Below are 15,826 nucleotides of genomic sequence, written 5' to 3' on the forward strand. Positions count from 1 at the left end.
CCCAAACACACACACACACAAATATGCACATTTTGTTGAGTTCCTTGGACGTGAAATAGGATTTACAAATTGACAAATTTATCTCTAAGGAAACATAAAGTCACTACAGACATCCTTTGGTTGAAAATTAAATATATTTGCGACTGATTAAGCGGGTTCAATTTTCTTAATAATATATTAATATCTTCAAGATTAAACTTCCATATTTTCCTAACATTAAATTCAACGTTCTCATTCGTCTTGTTGTCATTGTTGCCAGTGTATTCATCAATTAAGGGTTTCACTGTCTTTTGATAAGGTCGTTTTGCCAACACAGGGGAAAATTGTAGCAGCAGTACCAAACATTTCGTTTATTAACAGAATTTGACCAAACATTTCGTTTGTACCATCGTGAGTACCAAACTTTTAAAAAACTTGCACCTGAGGTCCAAACGGATGGTTTCTTTTAGTTTGACCGTTAGTTGACCCAATAAATTGACTTTGACTAATTTTAAAATGGATAAAATTGTAACTTTGAATTATACTTAAAAACAAAAAAAAAAAAAACAAAAAACAAAAAATCAAAAGCCATAATTGTTCATCTTCTCTTTCCCACCCCCACCCTCACCCTCACCCTCACCCTCACCCTTTCTCCCCATATGACGACACTGTGGAGACACGGCAAGGCTGAAATCCCCGATGGTAACTAAACATTTGTAGAACTTTACCTGCATCGAAGGTGAGCTAGTTTTTCCTACTGTTGCGGCCATCCATACTGATGGTTCTTCCTACTGTTGCAACCACTTACAATTTAGAATCTCGAGTTACTGTTGTGGCCATCCATACTGCTGGTTCTGGTTACTACCCGCAGCATTCGGGCCATGGCCACCAGCTCCACATTGTCCACTCGGGGGAAATTTGGAGCTCCATATCCACCAGTAGCTCCTCTCGGACCATTTGAAGCACTTGGATATGGTGCTCCTCGACCCTCAGGTGGATACTGTCCACTATTATAACCCCCAGTTTGTCCCCCACGATTTTGATAATACCCACTTGGGTGGGATTTGTTTTGGAGTGGGGTAGGGTTAGGGTTAGGTTGGGAAAGAGAAGATGAACAGTTATATGCTTTTGATTTTTTGTTTTCAAGTTTAATTCAAGGTTACAATTTTACCCTTTTTAAAATTGGTCAAAGTCAATTTATTGGGTTAACTAACAGTCAAACTAACAGAAACCATCCATTTGGACTTCAGGTGCAATCTTTTTAAAGGTTTGGTACTCATGGTGGTACAAACGAAAGGTTTGAGCAAACTCTACTATTAAACGAAAAGTTTGGTACCGATGCTACAATTTTCCCGCCAACACAGTGTGATCGTTTTCACCATTGTAAGTAGGGCTTTTATTATTGGAACTATCATTATCTAAATCAACGAAGTTTTCAGGAAAAAATTTATAAGTTTTCACCTTCCTTAGAAAAAAGATCGAATGTCTAGGTCGTTGAGATTGACCATTGAGAAAGAGAGAAAAGCTTGCTGGAGACTAAAGGGTTTTCTCAAGGAAGTGAGAGAAAAGGAGAGCGCCAAGATTTTGAAGACGAAGAAAGTTTTTGGGATTTGAAGAGGGAGATAATGTGTATGTGTTTAATGACAAACAAACATAAACTTTAATTATTTTTCAAAGTTGCAAAAATATTTCCAACATTTTTAAATATATACTCGTGTAAATTCTACTTATAAACAAAAATAAGAAAGAAAAACAAATAATTTAAATCGAATAGAATGCCAAATGACTGAAAAAAAACACACACATTTTTTTTTCTTTTGTCCTTACATTTAACATATATAAAACAGTTACGACAAATTTAGAAAAAGAAGTTTGTTGTGAAGAATGTTTGGCCCACTAAAGCGATCTCAATAGATGGAAAGCAAATTATTGATTTATTTATTTTTGTGTATTTACGTAAAGTACAAGAAAATTAGACTAGTGGAAATGGGAACTCCACTAAACAATACCTTGAACTATATTTAAGGTGAAGAAAGAGCACAAATTCATTTTTCTTCACGTAGTTGAAATGAAAAAGACTTGAAACCAAAGGGTTTGTCATTTTCTTTCTCATCCCTTTTATCCAAAAGTTAATTCAACATTATTATTATTATTATTATTATTATTATTATTATTATTATTTTGGGTGGGGGAGTTGACAACACCTTCTTTGGGGGCATAAAGTAAATTTTCCTTCTTTTCTCTGGCAGATGTGATCAAAGGACTAAAATCCTACATTGGCCATCAGACTCATTTTTTATTGATTAATTTATGAATCTTTCATAAATCTTCTTAAAATCTACTCATAAAGGGCAAGTAGCTTGAGATCATTGGTAGAACGAACATTTCGTCCTATTTTTCCAATCAAATAAGTACTTTTGCAAAGTTCACCTTCCGACATGCCTTTCTTGCTCGTCTCTTTATTGAAGTGAAAATGTATTAGTGTTATGTTTACAGGTAATACCAAGTTTCTAAAGAGGTTGCCAAACTCGAAGACATTCTCTCAGATGAAGAGCAAGTGTTTTCTCCCCTAAATATCAAATAAGTAAAAATTAGAAATCGAAATATTTGAGGACAAGTTTTATATTTATTATAATTATTTTCATTTTCTAACCATATGGATATTAAATTAGTGTATGGACAATAAATTCAATGTTTGAAATATTCGAAGACAAATTTAAGAAATTATCCGTGGCCTTTATACATGTAAAAAATCAAGCAACTAATTTTAGTATTAAGTAATAAATTAAATTAATTAAAAGAAAACGTAGAGGATCTTGAACTACTATTTCTCCATTTCACATCAAATTGGCTTGCGTTTTGTTCATCTCTTTTACGATATGCTTTTTAAAAAAAAAAAAAAAATTAAAACGTTTTCCACGGAATTATATAGGAAATCATAAACTATTCCAGCAGTAGAGTGATTGCTTTCAAAAGTGAATAATTTCTTATTAAGAGAATTAAAAAAAAAAAAAAACCAAAGAAATTATTGCAAAAAATTATTTATTTCTTGTCCAACTCATCACACTATTCACTCTCTCCATGTACATATGTATATCCCTTTATTTGGGTTTATACCCTGAAAGGAATTGTACAAATTTTCTACAACATTTCTCAAAAGCCCCAAAAAGTTAGAAAGAGAAAAAAGGAAAGGAAAAAATAAAGAAAGGAAAAAATAAAAAATCATACCATAATACAATACTGTTACATTAGTTATTGGAAAAACTGCAGAGCTAGTCCCCGACCTATTCACTTAGTAACAAATGAACTCCCATACTTTTTTTTTGGTATTTATATTCCCAATCTATCGCAAGAACTGTCCAAAATGACATCAAGCGCGCGCACGAGGCTTGTGTGTCGCAGTTGTCGGAGATAAAATATCAAAATTCAACTATAATATAGAAATAAATGAATAAAACAGAAGAAACAAAAATGCACCTCAAGCCACATACCTATTTCTTCCCATTTCACAACCCTTTGTCGACGTTAACCACCCCCACCTCTTATGTTGTCAAGTTATAAAAATAGCCCATCTTTGATAGAATATTTATTTTTATTTTTATTTTTTTACTTATTTATTTTTTGGGAAATAATGAGTTTTTGAATAACAAATTTTGAGAGAATGCGTAGTTAAAAAAAAATGAGAAATTTTGGATTTAAGTGAAAAATATTTTCACCTAGTTTGAGCCCCTTTTTTGGGGAAAAATATATTATTGAATAATGATTTTTGAAAAATGTGTAGTTAAAAAATAAGATTTTTTTTTTCAATTTACATGTAAATTATTTTATTAAAAAATGCATAGTTGAAAATATGTTTTTGATTTTGAAAAATGAGACTTAAACAAGGGCTTTATTGTGAAAATGTGTAATTAAAAATAAACATGAGAAAAATTGATTGTCAAACAAGGACATAAAGAGCTCATCAAACTCTTCATTATCATCCGATCTCAACGAGGCCAAGTAACAAAAAAAATTAATGAAATCATTACATGAGTCTCAAAATAAGCATTTATCATCACTTTTCTTCTCCCGGTCATCTAAGCTCATGGATAGTATTTTGCACTCCATTCAATTAATTGATTAACAAGAATTGGAATACTTGACAAGTGAGAATTTAATGTAATATTATTTCTACCTAGAGCAAGAAAAATGAGCGAAGGGTATGTTTATTATTAACGAAAAATAAAAATGAATTTTTTAAATGAGTAGCTAATCAGAAGTCTTAATTGAGACAAAAATTCAGAGTCCAAAAGAACACATAATTGAAAATGGATTGAGTGTACAATGAATGATAATCGAAGAATGAAGGGTTACACTTAATTGAAAATGGAGAGATTTGGATATTTTAAGTGAAAATAGATAACACGAGGTGGTTTGTTTCGCTGTTAGTGTATGTTAAAGTTGGTGGCTTGGAAAATGGAAAGGGAACGGAGTATGGACGGAAGGACGTCCAGCGCAAAGAAAAGTTGAAATGAGGGCAAAAATGCCAAAAAATGAAAGGTATGAACGTTTTCCACAATAGACTTGAAAGGTAGGGACGTTTTGTGCTCTATTTAAAAAATAAAATGGGGACTCATTTGCTACTCAGTGAATAGGTTGGGGACTAAATATAATGTCCCCTTAATTATTCACTCTCCTTTCTCTCCTAGGCCTTTTATATTACAAAATAATTGATTTTTTTTTATTCTTATATCACTACTTCAACCGTTATTTTTAATTTTTTTAACTACATATGGCCCCCACTTTTATCATGATAAAAAAAAAAATATTAATTATCAATATCACTGCCAAACGTACCCTTACATCGACCCCTCTCCCTTTTTCGCTCACATTTGCCAGCATAATTCTATATGACACGTTAATTGGACCGCATCTTTTAACTCTTGAGTGTACAATGAATGATAATCGAAGAATGAAGGGTTACACTTAATTGAAAATGGAGAGATTTGGATATTTTAAGTGAAAATAGATAACACGAGGTGGTTTGTTTCGCTGTTAGTGTATGTTAAAGTTGGTGGCTTGGAAAATGGAAAGGGATTTATTTATTTATTTATTTGTATTTATGTTAAACTAAGAATTATATTAATAAAAAGTTTGACATTTCTAAAAGCTAATTGGACTGTCTCTATTTAAAAAATAAAATGGGGACTCATTTGCTACTCAGTGAATAGGTTGGGGACTAAATATAATGTCCCCTTAATTATTCACTCTCCTTTCTCTCCTAGGCCTTTTATATTACAAAATAATTGATTTTTTTTTATTCTTATATCACTACTTCAACCGTTATTTTTAATTTTTTTAACTACATATGGCCCCCACTTTTATCATGATAAAAAAAAAAATATTAATTATCAATATCACTGCCAAACGTACCCTTACATCGACCCCTCTCCCTTTTTCGCTCACATTTGCCAGCTCTGCAAACCTTCTTTTCTCCCTACAAACCTTTTGCTTTCTCGCTCTAAAAACACCTCATCTCTTCACCTATCATCGTATTTTTCAAGAAAGAGAGAGTTTGAAGAGATCTCTTGAAGGTTTGTTGATCAGATGACTCTAAATAATGCGTCTTTAGATCCCTTCTATTGAATTTTGATATGGGTTTTCGTGTTTCTTTGAATTTTGTGGTCTGGGATTTAAAGTGTGTTAATTTGAACTCAATGGGTTGTTTGTGAGATGGGTTTGCTTTATCGTCAATCTTTACTTATTTAATTCAATCAGATCATATCTGAAATGATATTATTATATCACTACTTCAACCGTTATTTTTAATTTTTTTAACTATATATGGCCCCCACTTTTATCACGATAAAAAAAAAAGGGTAATTGGCACAAAACGTCCTTACCTTTCAAGTCTATTGTGGAAAACGTCCCTACCTTTCATTTTTTGGCATTTTTGCCCTCATTTCAACCTTTCTTTGCGCTGGACGTCCTTCCGTCCATATTCCGTCAATTTTTCCGTTAAACATTCGGGTAATTGGCACAAAACGTCCCTACCTTTCAAGTCTATTGTGGAAAACGTCCCTACCTTTCATTTTTTGGCATTTTTGCCCTCATTTCAACCTTTCTTTGCGCTGGACGTCCTTCCGTCCATATTCCGTCAATTTTTCCGTTAAACATTCGGGTAATTGGCACAAAACGTCCCTACCTTTCAAGTCTATTGTGGAAAACGTCCCTACCTTTCATTTTTTGGCATTTTTGCCCTTATTTCAACATTTCTTTGCGCTGGACGTCCTTCCGTCCATATTCCGTCAGTTTTTCCGTTAATTAAATACAAAAATACCTTTTTCTTTCCATAAACAAGGATAAAATTGTCCTCACACACTTGAAAATGGATTGAGTGTACAATGAATGATAATCGAAGAATGAAGGGTTACACTTAATTGAAAATGGAGAGATTTGGATATTTTAAGTGAAAATAGATAACACGAGGTGGTTTGTTTCGCTGTTAGTGTATGTTAAAGTTGGTGGCTTGGAAAATGGAAAGGGATTTATTTATTTATTTATTTGTATTTATGTTAAACTAAGAATTATATTAATAAAAAGTTTGACATTTCTAAAAGCTAATTGGACTGTCTCTATTTAAAAAATAAAATGGGGACTCATTTGCTACTCAGTGAATAGGTTGGGGACTAAATATAATGTCCCCTTAATTATTCACTCTCCTTTCTCTCCTAGGCCTTTTATATTACAAAATAATTGATTTTTTTTAGGCAAAAATGCCAAAAAATGAAAGGTATGAACGTTTTCCACAATAGACTTGAAAGGTAGGGACGTTTTGTGCCAATTACCCGAATGTTTAACGGAAAAATTGACGGAATATGGACGGAAGGACGTCCAGCGCAAAGAAAGGTTGAAATGAGGGCAAAAATGCCAAAAAATGAAAGGTAGGGACGTTTTCCACAATAGACTTGAAAGGTAGGGACGTTTTGTGCCAATTACCCAAAAAAAAAATATTAATTATCAATATCACTGCCAAACGTACCCTTACATCGACCCCTCTCCCTTTTTCGCTCACATTTGCCAGCTCTGCAAACCTTCTTTTCTCCCTACAAACCTTTTGCTTTCTCGCTCTAAAAACACCTCATCTCTTCACCTATCATCGTATTTTTCAAGAAAGAGAGAATTTGAAGAGATCTCTTGAAGGTTTGTTGATCAGATGACTCTAAATAATGCGTCTTTAGATCCCTTCTATTGAATTTTGATATGGGTTTTCGTGTTTCTTTGAATTTTGTGGTATGGGATTTAAAGTGTGTTAATTTGAACTCAATGGGTTGTTTGTGAGATGGGTTTGCTTTATCGTCAATCTTTACTTATTTAATTCAATCAGATCATATCTGAAATGATATCTAATTCTTTTAATAAGTTAATGCTTATTGATTGTCTGTTATTTGATTTTTTTGCTTAACAAGTTTAAGTTATATGTTTAGATTAATTTTAAACTTTTATGTTTGATTGTTTTCTTAGGATCTGTTAATTTTGAAATGGTGTGGTAAAGGAAGGATCTTTACAGTGAACTTGAGGTTTTGACTCAAATATCAATTCTCGTGTAACTTTTTCTGTTGGGCACGTTGAAGTTTAATAGAAATTTTGTAGTTGGGATCCTGCATTATGAATTCTTATGAGAGACCGCATTTAAATGTTTTGATACGAACTCATTCTTAGACTCAATGTGGGTTGGTTCAGTTGGTAAGCTTACTGCTAGTAATGATTTGAATTGCTGATATAGATAGGCCATGAGTATCTTTTTTACAAAGTTCTCATGATCTTTTTGGAAGATCATAAGTTGCTGAAGTAGAATTCAGGCATTCTTCAGGCTGACTGGGTTACTAAATACCAGAAAATAGGCAAGCTTAGCTGCATAGACACTGATTTAATGAATAATTTCTTTGAAGAGTTGATGGATGATGGTATTGTTTGGGTCAGTGAATTGCTTTTGTAATTTAAGAAAGTACTCATGAGAAATTTTGAACGGGAGTAAACATGCCCATGATATCCAATGTCATGGTCCATCATCTGTCAAGAATAAAATCACGAGTCTTGTTGATAAGTACTTGGATTTGATGCTCTCTCTTTGGGTATCCATGGAAGATGCGAGCCTTAAGATTTGAAAAATGATTCAAGAACTATCGATCAGTTGACACTTGGTCCTGGTAGTTTATGAATTTTCCAAGAAAACCGTTTGTTGCTGACTTCAATTTCCTTCTTTTGCACATCAATGTTGAGATAATTTTAACATCATAGTAGTAGTTGAGGGAGAGGTTAAATGCACTTGGCTGGTTATATTAGAAGGACAAAATGCTTGCAGTGTGGTCTCATTTGTCAGTGCTTTCTTGCACATGACAAGTTTGTCTGGATTATAATATTGTTAGCAGAATATGTGAGTAGATTCATTGTGGTTCATTAATTTTGTTTCTCAGTTATGCTACGTAGAAAAAGTCTCAAGTACCATTCATTAACAGAAGTGTGCATGAGAGAATTAGCATTTTCATGTAGTGCCTCAAATTGGTGTAGGCAAATCAAGTGGCAAGGGCAGAAATGATCGCCTGGTACCATTTTATGGAAAATGGAAAGCCACTCGAGGAAAGTGTTTTCTTCAACTTGGGATTATGTTGGAAGACCTGTTAATACTTAGCATATAGGGAAAGATCAACTGTTCATGGAACTGGTAGCATGGGTAGTGTTCATATATTATTATAGGAAGCTATAAGAACCTCTTTTTTTTTTGTGCCTTTATTTTACCTTTCAATGTTCTTCAACAACGTTGAATTCAGGTTCGCTTGGGTTAAAGGCCTTAGCAGTCTAGAATTCAGGATTTCAAGTAGCAAAACACTTACGATGATAGAGAAAATTGCCATTGGATATTGAATTCTGTTCAGAACTTTAGTGTTTACTTCCCATCTCCTTTTGCCCCTCCAAAATAGTTACTTTGACATGCATCGAGTTACGCTTTCATCTTCGTACTTTTTCCACTTTGTAAAATTGTACTACTGCTGAGGAAGTATGTATTTTAAAACATCAAGGATTACTTTGTATTCATAAGACAAGCTATTACTTTTTACTGTTCCGAAATCATCTTTTTTAAATATTTTTACAAATTACAATATCTGTACAATAGAAAGGATCTTCTCCTTAGCCATGGATTTTATCATCTTTTGAACCTTTCTGTGGGAAAAATCTTCTAGACAGGAATAATATTCTTATCAACTTTGTTTCTCAAATCTTATGCTGTCTGTAAGCTGAGATGATAGAGTCTGTGTGCAGAAACATTTTATGCATTTTTATCTTGTTAGTATTTCATCATGGGGGCAACTTAGTCAAGAGAAGGAGTACAAGAAGGGGACCATTTCATAGCAAGTCCAATTGACGACCTGAAAGCAGCTGGCATTAACCTGCATGTATCATTGTCTTGGACTTAAGCTTGAATAAAGCTACTGTTAGAGATGTTTTATCTTTAAAAGAGTAATGCAGATTTCATGGGACTCAGCACCTTGTATATTTGTCTCATTTTCTTTTCCTTCTCTTGAAAGGGTAGTTTTGTATACTGGTAGCGCTTATGCACAAAATAAGCTGATTACTGCAGCTATAACGGAGGGTTATTGAGTTCTAGATACAATATGCTTGTCAGTTACATACTTAATTGTTTCTTTCTACAACCTTTCTTACCTTCTTTTTTTTCTCTCTCAGCAGTTAATTCGGGTGGAATATAGAAACAGCTATTGGGAGTTGTTGTCTTTCTGTGTCACAATCTTCTGTAGTGAAAACAATATCTCACAATGTCTAGCTCAGCAAAAGCATTGGAACCTGCATTTCAGGGGGCGGGGCAGAGAATGTATCCTTTCTTATGCTAACAACACTTAATAAGCTAACTAATTTGCTTAGTATCTCTAGTACAATGAAAGAAATTAATAAAAATATATAATATTTATTACTGCAAGCCTGTGAGTGCTTTTGCTTTCGAATTTTGTTGGCTAGAAGTTTCTACCTTTTGGTCGATCTTAACACTTCACAGAGGGACTGAAATCTGGAGGATTGAAGACTTCCAACCTGTTCCTTTGCCAAAATCAGATTATGGCAAATTCTACTCTGGAGATTCATACATTCTGTTGCAGGTTTGTACTGTTCTGCTTCTAGCGAGTTCTCGCGAGTTTAGGGTTTAAATTTGATGTGAATTTGGATGGGCAGTAAATTAGTTATTTTTTCTTAATATAATATCAGAAAAAATAAAAAATCAATAAGCCTTTTAAACTTCTTACACACCTATGCTTTTCTCTGTAGACAAGTCCTGGCAAGGGAGGTGCTTTTCTTTATGACATACACTTCTGGCTTGGAAAGGATACTAGCCAGGCATGATCTCATTCTACTTTTCTTTGTTAGCAGTACTTCCTTCATGTCTATTTCATCAAGTTTAAGGATTTATTTCTATTTTTTTTCCCCAGGATGAAGCGGGAACAGCAGCTATCAAAACTGTTGAACTTGATGCCATTCTTGGTGGCCGTGCTGTGCAGCATAGAGAACTACAAGGCTATGAATCTGACAAATTCTTGTCGTACTTCAAACCATGTATTATTCCATTGGAAGGTGGTGTGGCATCTGGATTTAAGAAAGCTGAAGAAGAAGAATTTGAAACCCGACTATATATTTGTAGAGGAAAACGAGTTGTAAGATTGAAGCAGGTAAAAGTGAATCCATGTATTATATTCAAAGCAATACTACAAGATCATAAAATGACAATGTACTTTGGTTCTCCGTGTTATGCAGGTTCCCTTTTCCCGCTCCTCACTAAATCATGATGATGTTTTTATTCTTGACACTAAAGGCAAGATATATCAGTTCAATGGTGCAAACTCCAACGTTCAGGAAAGAGCCAAAGCATTAGAAGTAATTCAGTATTTGAAGGAAAAGTACCATGAGGGGACGTGTGATGTTGCCATTGTTGGTAAGAGCAATATTATGCAGTAAGCACTGTGGTTGTCATATTTTTCTGTCCTTTCCAATATGAAAACCGTGTTTCTATTTTTCGACAGCTACTTCTATTTGTTTTGTCTGTTCATGTTGTTAACTCTCCAGATGACGGAAAATTGCAAGCTGAGACAGATTCTGGTGAATTTTGGCTCCTCTTTGGCGGGTTTGCTCCAATTGGCAAGAAGGTTACTACTGAAGATGATATTGTTCCGGAAAGGACCCCTGCAAAGCTTTTTAGGTAGTTATTCTTCCAAGTCTAATCGTATAATTGTCTTCGAGTTAGATGCTTTCACATTGCAAATATTATAGGTTCATTGTACTTGTGTAGAAATTGATATCTCTATCATAAAGAAAAACACTCAAACGTTTGCTTAATTTATTTCACTTTCATGCTGATAGTCCTTCATGATACTAAATCAGGAATTATGAGATTATCTGCATCGTATTTTTTGCCTTAAAACCTGGTCTAAAAGTAAGATTCAAGTGATTGAGTTGAATGCTTTTGGTGAATAGATAAAGTATTTTACATGTTATACATTGAAAGATAGTTCAAGAAAATAAAATAGAATTAGAGATATCTACCGGTTTCTTTTTTCAGTTCAAATTGTATTAGCAAAGTTGAAATATTAAACGTGTGTTATTTAGCTGGTAGGTTTCTGGCAGTAGAAGGTGATATTTATCTGCTTTGATCTACGTCAAATATCATTCTTATCTGAAGATAACTGATTCTGCGACAAATGTGGTGACAAAAACTGAGTGTCAAAATCTTTTTCTTTTCTTTAACATGGTAGGTATCAGTCATTTTTTTCAGAAGCAATTAATTTGTTCTTTTCCTATGTTTTTAGCCCCTTCTTCACATATACTTTCTTGTTTAGTTTTAACAACTAACCAGTACAATTTCATGACTAGTTTTTAAATCCATCGACTCACAAAATTATATGTTCCTTTGGTTTTTTACTTTTCTAGTATCTTGGGCACTGTTTCGTCCGCATTTCTTTCAAAAAAATTCATTCTTAAATAGTGATTTGACATTATTTCAATTACATATTTTTCAGTGAAATAATATTACACTCAAATCCAGAATTTTTATTTATTTTTTAACCACACATTTCTCATCAAAATGCTATTCAAAAAGGTATTCTTATGAAAATAAAGTGGCTCAAACAAGGGCTTGAATTTCTCATGCTTCTTGTTTACCGCACTGCTTGCTGTCTTCTGCCACTCTTTCATTCTCTCTCATCTTAGCCACTGTGATGGGTGGTTTCTGGAAGTTATCAGTTGTTTTCAGTCAGTACTTCACATCGCATACAAATAAAATTCTCACGATTCTAATGGAAGGTCTCTGCTCGTGTTTATGGTTTGATTCAAAAGAATGTTAAGGAGATCTAACTGATGTTTAAGGACCTTGTTTGTGTACTATTTAGTATTTACTAATTACTTCCAAGTGGGATATAATTCCATCTTTAATATTTGCTAGCATATGATTGTATTCACTTTTCTTTGCACTCTTGATGACATTTATATAATCCCTTGTAATACTAGGATGTCGTTATTTAAATTAGCTGTTTCACTTTTAATTTCTACACACATGTAAGTTGGTAATTGAACTCTACATTAATCGTTAGTTATTAGGGGTATTTTGGGGATTTAGGAGAACAAATAGTCCAGGCAAGCTTCTATCTATAAAGAAGAGAGGGTAGTTTCATTTGGGGGACATTCAGAAAATGAGATAAAGAGAAATTGAGAAGAGAGGCAACTTCTTGAAAGCTGTCCATTTGTAGTTCGTTTTCATTCCTCTTAGTAATATGATTTACATTCAATAGCTTCTGCAGTTTTATCCAATATAATCCCAAAAATATTTAGTCAGCAGCGCATTCGTTTCTTCTGCAATCGACCACGATTCGCACCTATATCAGGACCCTACAAGTTGATTAGTATCTGTGTGCACATGCTTTCTTATTTTTGGATTATGTACGTGAGCTTCTTCACTGGATCATGTTACTGGTTGAACTTCTCAGTTATTGACTTGAGGAACTAAATCAGTGGTCTTGTTTTGCTTTTCTGCAGTATTTTTGATGGTCAAGTAAAAGATGTAGATTGTGAACTTTCTAAGTCAAGTTTGGAAAACAATAAATGCTATCTGTTGGATTGTGGTGCTGAGGTATTTGTTTGGGTTGGCCGCGTAACACAAGTAGAGGAGAGGAAAGTTGCTATTCAAGCTGCTGAGGTGTGCTTATTTTTTCATATTCTGTGCATGTCTTCTAGCTTAAAAAGTTCAAATTAAAGAGTAAATTTTAAATAAATAAAAAATAAATATTGGTCAAAAGTTTACATACACAAGATACTTATTTTTATAGTAAAGCAAGAGTTATTTTCAAAAAGAGCAACTTTGTTTACTTAGAAGTTGTCTACACATGGTTGCAAAAATGTTACCTTTTTAAGCTTAGCCAAACATGCTTTTGAATTGGATATGTTGCTTGGACACTCACTAGTGTAAGGTATTCCTCAGGATTTTGTGACCAGCCAAAATAGACCAAAGTCAACACATATAATTCGGCTTATTCAAGGTTATGAGACACATTCATTTAAGTCCAACTTTGAATCTTGGCCGTCAGGATCAACACCTTCTGTTGCTGAGGAGGGAAGAGGGAAAGTAGCAGGTATATCTCATTCCGTCTTCTCAAAAATATACTTCATGATTTCTGGACATTATTAAGTTCTGAAACCACTGTGCTTGCCGGTAGCTTTGCTGAAGCAGCAAGGTGCTGGTGTCAAGGGAGCAAGCAAGAGTGCTTCCGTGAATGAGGAGGTCCCCCCGTTGCTTGAAGGAGGTGGAAAAATAGAGGTCTGCTGCTAACATGTTACCTGGTCGTTATGGGGTTAGCTCTTTTAGAAAGCTTGAATTTCAAATATCATATTTGCCAGGTTTGGCGTATCAATGGCAGTGCCAAAACTCCAGTTCCTGTTGAAGATATTGGTAAATTTTTCAGTGGAGATTGCTACGTTATCCTCTATACTTACCATTCAAATGAACGGAAAGAAGATTACTATTTGTGTTGTTGGATTGGAAAAGACAGCATCGAGGTAACATACGTTGTCATTACTCATTAGCTATACATCATTATTTTTTGCCATGTCAAACCATGATATTTGACTTGAGAAGAAACAAAGGTTTAGATTAAGATGTGATCAACACAGTTTCGGAATTTCCTGTTGGATCTTAAGATGAATGATTTTGCATGGATCCTTCTATCAAATTAGTATATGTTTTATGCTTTCTGTAATAACAACTCAATATATTGATATCATCTGTTGCATTTAGAAATGTAGAACGATTATTTTCAACTTTACCTTAGTACGAAGAATTGGAGATTCTTTCTATCCCCTAAATGTTCCAAAATAACTTATCCATGCAGCACATTATCCTGGCATTCATATATAAATGTTTTTTAATATTTGTCCGATTTATGTAGCTTTTCTCTATTTATTTTGGAGTTTGTGGAGTCATTTACAACACTAAGTTCTACAATTTTCAGGAGGACCAAAAGATAGCTGCTCGATTGGCCACTACAATGTGCAACTCACTGAAAGGGAGGCCAGTGCAGGTATCAATACAAGCGCGTTTACCAAAGCTTAAAATGTTTACTAACAAGTGTTTTAAGTTTTTTAAAGAGATTAGAATATAAATATTTTTTTATTAGTGAAAGTTTGAAATAAGTAAGTTTCATATTTTGAAAGTAAACGTTACATGAAAAAAAAGTGTATTTTTCTTAGAAGTTAAAAAAGTAATTTTATCTAAAGATATTTGAAGGCACGAATTACTTAAAATAACTTTACTTTTTAAGCTTAGCCGAACTCAAATTGTTTATATTGTTAGACAATGCAACGTCAAGGTACAGAGTTAAGACTGATTAATGCCTCGTGCAGGGTCGGATACTTCAAGGGAAAGAGCCACCTCAATTTATTGCCATCTTTCAGCCCATGGTCGTCCTTAAGGTGCTCTTTCAGCTACATGGAATAGAAATAAGAAAAAGAAGAAAACTAGGCTAGTCATAGAATGAAAAGACACGTGAGGTATTCCTTTAACCATCTTGAATTTTGCATTAGGGCGGCATGAGTTCTGGTTACAAGAATTATATAGCCGACAAAGGTTTGAATGATGAAACATACACTGCCGATTCTGTTGCGCTTATCCAGATATCTGGAACGTCTATGCATAACAACAAAGCTGTTCAAGTTGATGCTGTATGTTCATTAGCTTATTTGTCTTTTGGCTTACTGATATGCGTGGCTTTCCAACTCCTCAGTCTTTTATAGATTATACTGCATTAGGTATCTTCTTTGCCTGTGCAGTATGCAGTAATACGTCAGTATCAATTTCAATTTTATTTCATCTTTTTAGGTGGCGACTTCTTTGAACTCGAATGACTGTTTTCTCTTGCAATCTGGATCTTCAATCTTCACCTGGCATGGTAATCAAAGTACCTTTGAGCAGCAACAGTTGGCCACCAAAGTCTCAGAGTTTCTCAGGGTAGGCACTCTTAGAAGAATCCGTCATCGTCTTTCATTCATTTCTCATTATTTGAACTTTTCCTACATTGCTAAAATATCTTGTTCTAAACTAGTATGTGAGTCCGGGGTGCCACCAAATAATTAAGATAAGAAGAACTGTGAATATAGGATCATATGGCCCTACATGGCCTCTCTTGTTGCTGCTAAGGAGTTGGATGTTTTCTACCCAATTTTTTTTTTTTTTTTTTTTTTTTTTCTTTTTAATTTTTTTTTTTTTTTTTTTTAAAAAAAATAAAGATTTTTTTTTTCTGGTATTGTTACTTCATGTTCTTGG

At 33.8% G+C, this 15,826-nt stretch overlaps 1 protein-coding gene across 4 annotated transcripts in view; it reads left to right on the forward strand.

Annotated features, from left to right (window-relative positions):
• The first annotated feature begins 5,404 nt into the window (after positions 1-5,404).
• LOC111365950 (villin-3-like) overlaps positions 5,405-15,826 on the forward strand; it is a 14,342-nt gene continuing 3,920 nt past the window's right edge. The window contains exons 1-15 of one of the 4 annotated variants that reach the window (XM_022986528.1): positions 5,405-5,552; positions 9,703-9,847; positions 10,028-10,127; positions 10,294-10,362; positions 10,455-10,691; positions 10,777-10,954; positions 11,086-11,218; positions 13,048-13,207; positions 13,490-13,640; positions 13,725-13,825; positions 13,906-14,064; positions 14,517-14,585; positions 14,908-14,976; positions 15,088-15,225; positions 15,383-15,511. In XM_022986528.1, the coding sequence (XP_022842296.1) occupies positions 9,792-9,847; positions 10,028-10,127; positions 10,294-10,362; positions 10,455-10,691; positions 10,777-10,954; positions 11,086-11,218; positions 13,048-13,207; positions 13,490-13,640; positions 13,725-13,825; positions 13,906-14,064; positions 14,517-14,585; positions 14,908-14,976; positions 15,088-15,225; positions 15,383-15,511 (1,749 nt within the window). In that variant the 5' untranslated portion in view covers positions 5,405-5,552; positions 9,703-9,791. Of the gene's footprint in view, positions 5,553-7,015; positions 7,162-9,702; positions 9,848-10,027; positions 10,128-10,293; positions 10,363-10,454; positions 10,692-10,776; positions 10,955-11,085; positions 11,219-13,047; positions 13,208-13,489; positions 13,641-13,724; positions 13,826-13,905; positions 14,065-14,516; positions 14,586-14,907; positions 14,977-15,087; positions 15,226-15,382; positions 15,512-15,826 lie in introns of those variants that run through there. The other 3 variants (XM_022986530.1, XM_022986527.1, XM_022986529.1) reach the window with 3 other exon arrangements.

This window comes from Olea europaea, chromosome 17 (genome assembly GCF_002742605.1).
Source record: "Olea europaea var. sylvestris chromosome 17, O_europaea_v1, whole genome shotgun sequence".
In the NCBI taxonomy this organism is placed as follows: Eukaryota; Viridiplantae; Streptophyta; class Magnoliopsida; order Lamiales; family Oleaceae; genus Olea; species Olea europaea.